Genomic DNA, 9,809 nt, shown 5'->3' on the forward strand with positions numbered 1-9,809 from the left:
GAGGGAGAGAGAGAGAGAGAGAGGGAATAGGGGTGGGGAAAATATTAAATTACTATTTTGCCATTTTAAAATTGAGTAAAATGTGGTTAAAATTAAATTTTCAGGTCGAAATCACTTTTTTAGGTTAATTAAAGAAAAATTAAACATATTCCATTTAAAAGGACCTCAAATGTAACGTTATAAAAGGTTTATGGTTAGGGAAACATCTGCTAGTAATAAAAAGGTTAATTAAAGTGTGATATATTTATATAAAAAAAAGGTGTATGAATATAATTGTCCTTGTTAATTGTTAATAATATTTGAAAAAATGTTAATTCAAAAGTTATCATTTTATTCCTTTTAATTTGGTCAAAATTGGTCAAAGTCTACTTTTCTTTGTCAACCAACGGTGAAGTAGATTCCATCTATTTAGATCTAGTTACTAATTTCTCAAAGATTTGGGACATTTGCTGACACAAGCTAAATGTTAGAATAAAATCTGCTAAAAATCGAAAGGTTAGGGACCGTTATTGCAATTCTTCCTACAATTTAACATACGAATAATTCATTTTAATAATGTCGTTACACACTAATGAAGCCACGTGTACTAGATTTTATTTACTGAAATTTGTTTTGAACAACAACATCGGTTATTCAGTAAAAAAATCACCAACAATTTTATAAAAAATATTTAATAGTATGGCCTATGATTGGATGTTTGAAAACAATTTTAAAGCTGATTTCCAAACTCAATAAACATCAAAACACACACATATATGCATCGATTACATGCCTATGATTGGATATCCGAAAACAATTTTAAAGCTGATTTCCAAACTCTTTAAACATCGAAACGTGTATATGCGTCGATATGTACTAGAATGGAGTCATTAAAATTCATTTTTAATGTCCTTATAGATTCTTCAACGTTGAATTGCCACCATTTTTGTCAAACTGTTCATTAGCATAACCTACTGTTGATATCCAAAAGGTACTTTTTATTTGATTTCCACATTTTCTAAATATCGTAACGCACTTATGAGGTCAAAGGTACTAGATTGACTAATTAAAATTTGTTCTCAATATACATTTTGGTTGTTTATTGTCACCGCCTTTGCTAAAATATTTCCATAGTATAACTTCTCATCTGATATCTGAAAAATATTGGTAGTTCGATGTATAATCGCCACTGATTTTGTCAAAAATATTCAATAGTATATAACCTAAAACTGGATGTTCAAAAGGTATTTTCTTTTAAAAAAAAAAAAAAATTGGACGTGAATAATAATTTTTTATAAAACTTTATATTGTAATTTGCATTAATAATTTGAAAATTTTGGGTATGGAATTGAACCGGACCAAACCAAACAAGAATCATTTATTGGGCAACTAACGACAGCTATCGTCTAGCAATTGGAAACGAAGAGGGAATAGAGACCAGGGTTTATCGCCCTCTAGCAATCCAATTTTTTGTTGATGTACGTATTGTGACTTGTCTTCTATATCATATACAAAATCGGTTTTTTGTTGATGTACGTATTGTGACTTATGATTTTTTGCTTTCTAGTTTTCTATTTATTAAGTCCTTCTTTTTAATTAGTTTTTTGCCCCGGCTTCTTCCACGCCTTTCCATATGTCCTCAAGCCTTACATTTAAGCTTGCCTTTTAGAACACTAAATGAAATTAGTAGTATTTAGAGCCTTATTTTAAGTTTCTACTTCTCATATGCTTGTAATTTTGGTGGTGTTTATGCCCCTACCTTGTATACTTTGACTTTCTTTAATACACATGATTGGGGTATTCCAATCTTCCCGCCACCCCACTTCAAGGGAGAAAAAAATAATAATAATAACAAATGGGATTGTTACGAGAAGCCAATAACTAGTGAAATCCTCCCGTCGAAACAATATTAATGGGATTTTAATTTGGAACTCACTCTAGGGAGATATTTGTCTGGGATTAATAATTTCACTGTAAATTATTGTGTTATTGATCTTGAACATTGATATATAGAATGCTACTATCTAGCATCACCAGTGAATTCAATATTTTTATATTTAATTAGATATAAATTTGATAATGGGAGCTAGAATATTAGCGTTGCTAGTGTTGAATATCATTACTCATATAAACATAACTACAAATACACTGGATAGGGTCATTGTAGGCACCATACGCTCCAAAGTCGAACATTTAAGCCTATTGACCTAACTTTCAATAGTATAAAAATAGACATAACCTTACAGAATTAGACATGAATTAATCTGTCTTCAAGGTAAACATTCATTATTAAGGAGGTTATATTAATTCCAAGTATAAATATAGGTTGAATCTTCCCATCAACTTGGAGAAAAATCAATCTGTGGGCCTTCGAAACGAATATAATCATACATGACTCCTTGGAAAGGGCTTGTGGCATTTGCTTGTGTCAAATAAATTGTGTTGTTCCCTTGGACCAGTAGAGTACCTCTTATGTCCACATTAAAGAGCCAATAGAGACCATGAATCCCGTGTCTGGCTATTGCGTTATCACTTCCTATTATTCCACTCGAAAATAGTGGCGGGTTTTGGTCGGAAATATTCACTCGAACCTACAAATGTTCATAAATAGCATTATTCATCATTGTCAATATATGACGTAATTCGGTTTGATAAGATGGAACATGCAAGTGCAGACCTCTAATTCGGCTTGAGCTGCAGATGCAAGAGCCAATCTCAATTTATATGTTCCACTTGGGTTGACCATGTCTAGATTAAACTTAATCTGCCATGTAGTGCCTTGGTATGTGTTCTCATCCCTTTTTCTGAAAGACATGAAATCATACAAAATTACTACTTCTGTTTGATGCAAGAAGAGAAACCGAGATCTCAAGTAGCAGAACATTATTCCCAATAGACTTTTTTATTTGAGAGAAATAACAAGGAGAAAGGCAGCCTCAAAAATATCTACTACATGCAGTATCACTAAAAATCAAGAGTAAAGTATATATTTAGGAAAATAGTTAACATTTCCCATAACATGATTATATTCCAATACAGATATACTTATGTATTGAAAATGAAAACAGATTTTATTTTTATTAATTTTAAGATAATTAGAAATTATGTTAACCTGGTAACTTGTGCAAAAAACCAATCCTTCGTGTAATCGCTCTGACCAACCGTATAGACCAAATCACTGTTAGGATACAACTCCGTGTATCTTTCCCATAATCCATACTGTCTAAACCTGAGGATACGATACACATCAACAGGGGAATTACTCCCAGGTTTTAGAAACCGAGAGCAGACACGAAAATAACAAACTAAACCTTATTCTCGATAACTTATGGATCAGCTACATGATGTAAAAGTTAGGAATTCTAACCTGTCGGGATGATTGACATAAAGTTTGTTGATAAATTTAGGGTTGGGATCGGGGATGTAAAATTCTCTAGCAGAACGGTCAGGGATGCCGATATCCCACAAGGTTGGTCCATTTCTCGGGGGCTCATAGACAAGGTTGCCAATATCAATGAAGCAACCTGATTTACAATGATTCAGTACTTGATAGACAAGGGGCAAATTGTTCAAAAGATAGGCAGATGTCGTGAGAAGAAGAACCTGATGTTATGGTAATCGAATCATTATTCAAGTAATCTCCAATGAATCCCGGTACCCATGCATAGAGACTATAGTCCCCGGTACGGATGTCATTTATGGAAAAATAGCCTTCTTCATCTGCTCTTGTCCAGAATTGATAGTCCTGTAACAAAATGGAAACTTATTATATAGTTTTTGAAATGGTAGGCAAATGTCATACCAAAAGCTAAGTTAATTACTTAACACCAAATCTACAACTAGCAATGCTCCTCTAGTCCTCCTAAATCTCGTACTGCTCTGTTTTGCAACTTAAGAGACATTGAAATGAAAAGTTGGCTAATTGAAAATTAGTTGTCAGTGAAAGTTTTTTATGGAGGAGTTAGCATATCGTCAACTTCGAATGGAAACTTTGACCAAGAGGTTACTAGTCCTGTAAACACTGGCAAATAAATTATTCCAACAATTATTGTTAATATTCTAAGGGTCGTATACAGGAGGACATGATGGTTTTCATCTCATTAGCCAGATTGTTCCACGGTTTTCATTCTAGGTTGTGCCGTTTCTTTCTCTCTGTGTAATCATTCATCATTTCTCTATTTGTAATCTGTTCTTGATGAGCAGTAACCTCTAGTTACTTGGTGTAATACTTCAGAGAAAGTTATTCAAGAGAAAACTATATATCTTAGGGTTATTTGGTTGATATGTTGGGTATTGGCCTCTATACTTGTAATCTTCGATTGTGCTAATGGGTTTAGAGTGTTAACCACAATTCTGTGGATGGTCAATGTGGTGAGTAACCCTTTTGACTGAACATCCAGCCTTAGGATGAAACAAATCATGGCATTCTTTATTTGTGTTAAAGTTTTGAATTATATATTTGAATCACGAATACCAACAGGTGGTATTGATATAAACTTTGACAAATTTAATAAACAGTCTCTAGATCTCACCAATAGTGGTGAGACTATCTTTGATGATCAACAGTCTATGATCAAATTAACTTCTTTATTTGAAAGGTACAAGAATTAGAACAATGCCCTTCAATTTGGAAGAAATTCCATTACTGTATTTCTTCTTTGAGAAATAAAGAATTGAAATTTAAAAGTGAGTCAAAGGATAAGTTTGAAGACAAAAGGCAAAAACATTTCAAAAGGAAACCATCATAATTTTTCAAATAAAGAATCTGGGAAAGGAAAGTATTTTTTAGAAAAATCTGGAAAGAGCAAAAGTAAATAAAAGAATAAGAACAAGGCTAAAGGAAAGAAGTGTTATTTTTGTAGAAAAATGGGGCATTTGATAAAAGAATGTTATAAAGGAATTGAAGAGATAAAAAACATTCAAAAGGTTGAAGGTGAGTCATTATAACTTATGAAGAAGCTGGGGCTTCAAATGCAGAAGTTTATATGTCTAGTCAAACTTCAGTTAAAGATGAGTGGATTTTTGATTCAGGGTGCACTTTTCATATGACAACCTGCAAAGAATACTTTATTGAATTCCTTTGATTTTTCTTGCAAAATTAAAGGCATTGGAAAAATTGTCAAAACTGAAATATGGAAATGTTGTGGCACTTAAAAAAAAAAAAAAAAAAAAAGATATATTTTTTATTCAAGAAATTTGATTTTAGTAAATGAATTATTACCATTCAAATAAATTTTGCTAAAATCATTAAGGTTCCTAAGGATAATGGGATTTACGTTTTTAAAGCTTCATCCTTGGTGAGTGGTCCACTAAGTCGCAAAAATAGTAAACCTAAATTATTACACAAAAGACTTGATCATATATGTGATAAAAAATTTGCATTGGTTGAAACAACAAGATCTTTGGGGTACTGTAAAGATTGAAAAATTATCATTTTGGGAGCATTGCATCTACGGTGAACAAAAGAAATTACCTCCTGCTAAATAAATCTGATACTTGCCAACATTTTAAAGATTCAAAAACTCTTGTTGGAAATCAAGTTAATAAGAATGTAAAGATTTTTAGAACTGACAATAGCTTTGAATTTTTCAATGAAGATTTGAAAATCAAGAAAACTAAAATTCTCTGGTAACTAAAATTCATAGTTATCTCATAACTAAATTATCTATTGAACATTGTACCAAAACTAAGTTATCACTTCCTATTATTCCACTCGAAAATAGTGGCGGGTTTTGGTCGGAAATATTCACTCGAACCTACAAATGTTCATAAATAGCATTATTCATCATTGTCAATATATGACGTAATTCGGCTTGATAAGATGGAACATGCAAGTGCTGACCTCTAATTCAGCTTGAGCTGCAGATGCAAGAGCCAATCTCAATTTATATGTTCCACTTGGGTTGACCATGTCTAGATTAAACTTAATCTGCCATGTAGTGCCTTGGTATGTGTTCTCATCCCTTTTTCTGAAAGACATGAAATCATACAAAATTACTACTTCTGTTTGATGCAAGAAGAGAAACCGAGATCTCAAGTAGCAGAACATTATTCCCAATAGACTTTTTTATTTGAGAGAAATAACAAGGAGAAAGGCAGCCTCAAAAATATCTACTACATGCAGTATCACTAAAAATCAAGAGTAAAGTATATATTTAGGAAAATAGTTAACATTTCCCATAACATGATTATATTCCAATACAGATATACTTATGTATTGAAAATGAAAACAGATTTTATTGAACATATTAGAATTACTAAAATTCTTTATTGTAATGTTGTTGGTTTAGTTATGTATGTTATGGTCTGTATTAGACTAGATTTAGTCTTTGATGTACCTGTCGTTTGTCGATTCATAAGCAATCTTGGTAAGTGTCACTGGGAAGCTATGCATGGCCATTAAGATATTTAAAAGGAGTATATAACATTGAATTAATGTTTCATAAATTTGATAAGGGAATTAATCTAAACGACTTTGTTGATTCAGACTTTGCTTATAATAATGACAAAAGAAAATCTACATCTACTCATGTGTTTACTATAAGTGATACTTGCATTAGCTGGAAGTCTCCATTGCAGAAAATTGTAGCTCTGTCATGTACAGAAGCTAAATATATTATAGCTACAGATATTGTAAAGGAAGATATTTTGTTAAAATGTTTGTTAATTGAAACTGGTATTGCTGGTAACAATGCTATCTTATATTCTGACTTCTGAGAGTCAGTTAGCAATACATTTAAGTAGGAATCCTATTTTTCATGATAGGACAAAGCATATTGATTTTAAATTTCTTTTTTATAAGAGGTATATTAGAAAAAAAAAAGTTTTAAAAATAGAGAAGATTTCTACTAAATGTAATTCTACAGATATGGGTACGAAAACACTATCTTTATTTAAATTTAAAGTTTCTTTAAATCTCCTAAAGGTTAATGTTGGTTAAAATTTGTACAGGTACTTGGAGTAAAATGAAGCAGAAGAAGTTGACTTCTATGTCCACTTAGGTATGATCAAAAGATGTCAAGTAAGGTGGAAATTGTTGGATTGTATGATTAACACTTATGGGCTAATATGCTATTGGGCTCAACCTTTGCCCAATGATTTGATATAAATTGAAGCCTGAGTCAATTGCATCCTTTGTGTGCTTTTGCACATTTATGGTTTATGCGACTTTGGGTAATTAAGATTGAAAGTTGAGATGATGCTACATGGTTGATTGGTAGCTATTAGTGTGAGGGTTAATGGCCTATCATTTACATACCTCGTTGTCTTCTCATTTGCCACATTATTCTAGGGTTTTCATTCTAGGTTATGCTGTTTATTTTTCTCTGTGCACTCGTTCATCTTTTCTATGTAATCTTCATTCTTAGATATTTTCTTAATCTGCAAATGGAGTGTGGTGAGGGTTTTTAATCTGTTTTTGGTGAGCAGTAACCTCTGGTTACTTGGTGTAATTCTTGAGAGAGAGTTGTTCGAGAGAAAATTGTATATATGAGTGTTATTTGGTTGACGTGTTGGTTTGGCCTCTGTGCATATAATCTTTGATTGTGCTAGTTGATTTATTGCATTGACCACACTTTTTGGATGCTCAACGTGGTGAATAGGCCTTTTGGTTGAATATCGAAGCCTTAGGCTTGGTGTTTGTTATTTCTGTTTAAGTTTTGATTTATAGATATTGGGATTTAAGGATGTCACAGTGAATCGTGTTGATCTGGTATCTAATTCAGGTAGGGCAAGGACCTCACTTAGTGAAGGTGCAAATAGCTTCGTTCCCACTGCACACAACTTCCAATAAGGATTTTGACATTCCCAAAATTGGTTTTCGACATACTATGAGTATGACAAGGATGAGGAGCCTACGAAGTTTATGATAAGATGCTTGATTGTGCAAAGAACAAATAAGTGAACATGAGATAAACAAGTATCTTTTACTATTTTTCCCCAAATTTGAAGATTATACATTCGTTGGCTGGAGGCCAGGTTGCTCGTCTCCTTGTAAGTTTGTATTTTATTTGATCATTTTTAGCGTTAACAATACTCCACTAGGAGATGGTATTCATGAAGAAATCACCTTGCATTCTCTTTGCCAAGATTCAATTCCCGGTGGAGCCAAGCCTACATATGCGCCTGTTGCTGGAACATAATTATCACTAATATACCTGAATTTGATAAGATTGACAATCACTTTAAAAAGTTCAGACTAGAAATAGCGTCCAAATGATATCAATTGATTTATTCAAAATTGGAATGAAAATCAACCTAGAAATTTAGTTACCTGTCTTTGACTAATAACCTGCCACTAACATTGCCCCGTTTAGCTGGTTGTTGAAAATCTTCAGATTCTGGAAAACTATATGGCCAACTTTGAACTTCTTCCAACACCTGATTGATTATTATTTATGAATTTATGATCATATGTGTCGTGCATTTTTAGACGTTGATATGTATATTGAACCTGTTTCTTTGCGTCCTCCCAGAGAGAAAGCGGGTCATCACCTTCCATATTAGAATTAAGATACATGAAAACTGGACCGAAGACTTTCTTCCATGGCTCACCTTCTCCAAATTTAGGCACTAGATCGATTCCAGCATAGTGGGCACTAATAAACATCTGAATATACCATACCATATTGATTGAGTTGTGCGGCTGCTATTAACTAATTAAATACTTGTTAGTACATACTTACAGCGAGAGTAGTTGGGCCAACATGCGAAGTAAGATTTTGTTTGAGAGGTCCTCCTGATCGGAACTCACTGCTAGGACTAATCTGCCAAAACCCAACAGGTGGATCCATACATATCCAGCCGTGAAGTTTGAGATCTTGGTTCTCGCAAGAGTACTGATACTTATCATCCACCTGAGGGTAATTAAAGAACAAACTAATAGGTGAATATACACATTTAAGAATATGACACTGTTGGGGAGCAACAATGCCATTCTTAAGTTCATGAAGGAGTCAGTCAAATGATGGCGGTCGAATGCATTAAAAGGTTTAGCCTTCCTTGACTGGACAGTAATTGATTTTCAAATGAGATTTAACTCCCAATCCAAGAAGTTGTATTAGTGCCATATTCATGGGGTCCGAGCAACGAGTGTGTCATGTTGAGGGTGTGATTGTTGGGGAGAAACAATGTCCCTCTTAAGCCTGGGGATTGGGTCACTCAGTGATCGTGGTCGAATGTCCTAAAAGGGTTTGCGTTCCCTCATTGAGCAACAATTGCTTTTCCAATGATATGAGATGGTTGCAGCCTCCAACAGATACAATCAATAAACTTGAAAAAGTATTGTACCTCTCCTTTAAATTCTGGCTCCACAGGATTCACGAGAAGGACTGCTTCTGGATATGCCAATTGTTGTCCTCGTTCCGGTAAACGATCATCTGGTAAGGGCATATATCTTTGCCTGTTATCTGCCATGGCCATAGAGTGAAACCTAAATGTTCATTCAAGTTAGTAAAATTGTGTCAAATTATTAATGAATGAAGATTTCAGTTTTATTTGAGAAGCATTTAGAATCACTGATAGATAAGATAGGCGAAATCAGATGTTTTACTTGTCTTTCCGAAGCTTAAATGCAATTCTTGTTTCGTCAAGATTAAAACCGGGCCATCCCTCTAAATGCTCGTAAATGGCGTATGAATAGAAGCCGGAACAACCACGAAGCATTACGAACCTGGCAATCATTTTCCTCACTGTCAACATGATTTCAACATGTAAGCAGCATTTCATTACATTTATGGATTTACAAAGTTTTCATAACCTTTTGTCAATATTTAATGGAGCAAGCTTGCCCTCGACCGAGGTATCCCATGTTCTCAAGAATGATAGTTCTA

General features: G+C 33.5%; 1 protein-coding gene across 1 annotated transcript; it reads right to left on the bottom strand.

The window, feature by feature from the left end:
• Positions 1 to 2,073: 2,073 nt before the first annotated feature.
• LOC111396523 (probable rhamnogalacturonate lyase B) lies at positions 2,074 to 9,801 on the bottom strand. The gene is made up of 12 exons (XM_023022937.1): positions 9,737 to 9,801; positions 9,530 to 9,649; positions 9,268 to 9,409; positions 8,664 to 8,834; positions 8,432 to 8,587; positions 8,252 to 8,358; positions 8,048 to 8,135; positions 3,583 to 3,724; positions 3,347 to 3,503; positions 3,092 to 3,208; positions 2,657 to 2,783; positions 2,074 to 2,570 (listed from the first exon to the last, which is right to left on the bottom strand). The coding sequence occupies exons 2-12, from the start codon at positions 9,640 to 9,642 to the stop codon at positions 2,319 to 2,321; spliced, it is 1,572 nt and encodes a 523-aa protein (XP_022878705.1). The 5' UTR covers positions 9,643 to 9,649; positions 9,737 to 9,801; the 3' UTR covers positions 2,074 to 2,318.
• Between the last annotated feature and the right edge of the window lie 8 nt (positions 9,802 to 9,809).

This window comes from Olea europaea, chromosome 6 (assembly GCF_002742605.1).
Source record: "Olea europaea var. sylvestris chromosome 6, O_europaea_v1, whole genome shotgun sequence".
Taxonomy (NCBI): Eukaryota; Viridiplantae; Streptophyta; class Magnoliopsida; order Lamiales; family Oleaceae; genus Olea; species Olea europaea.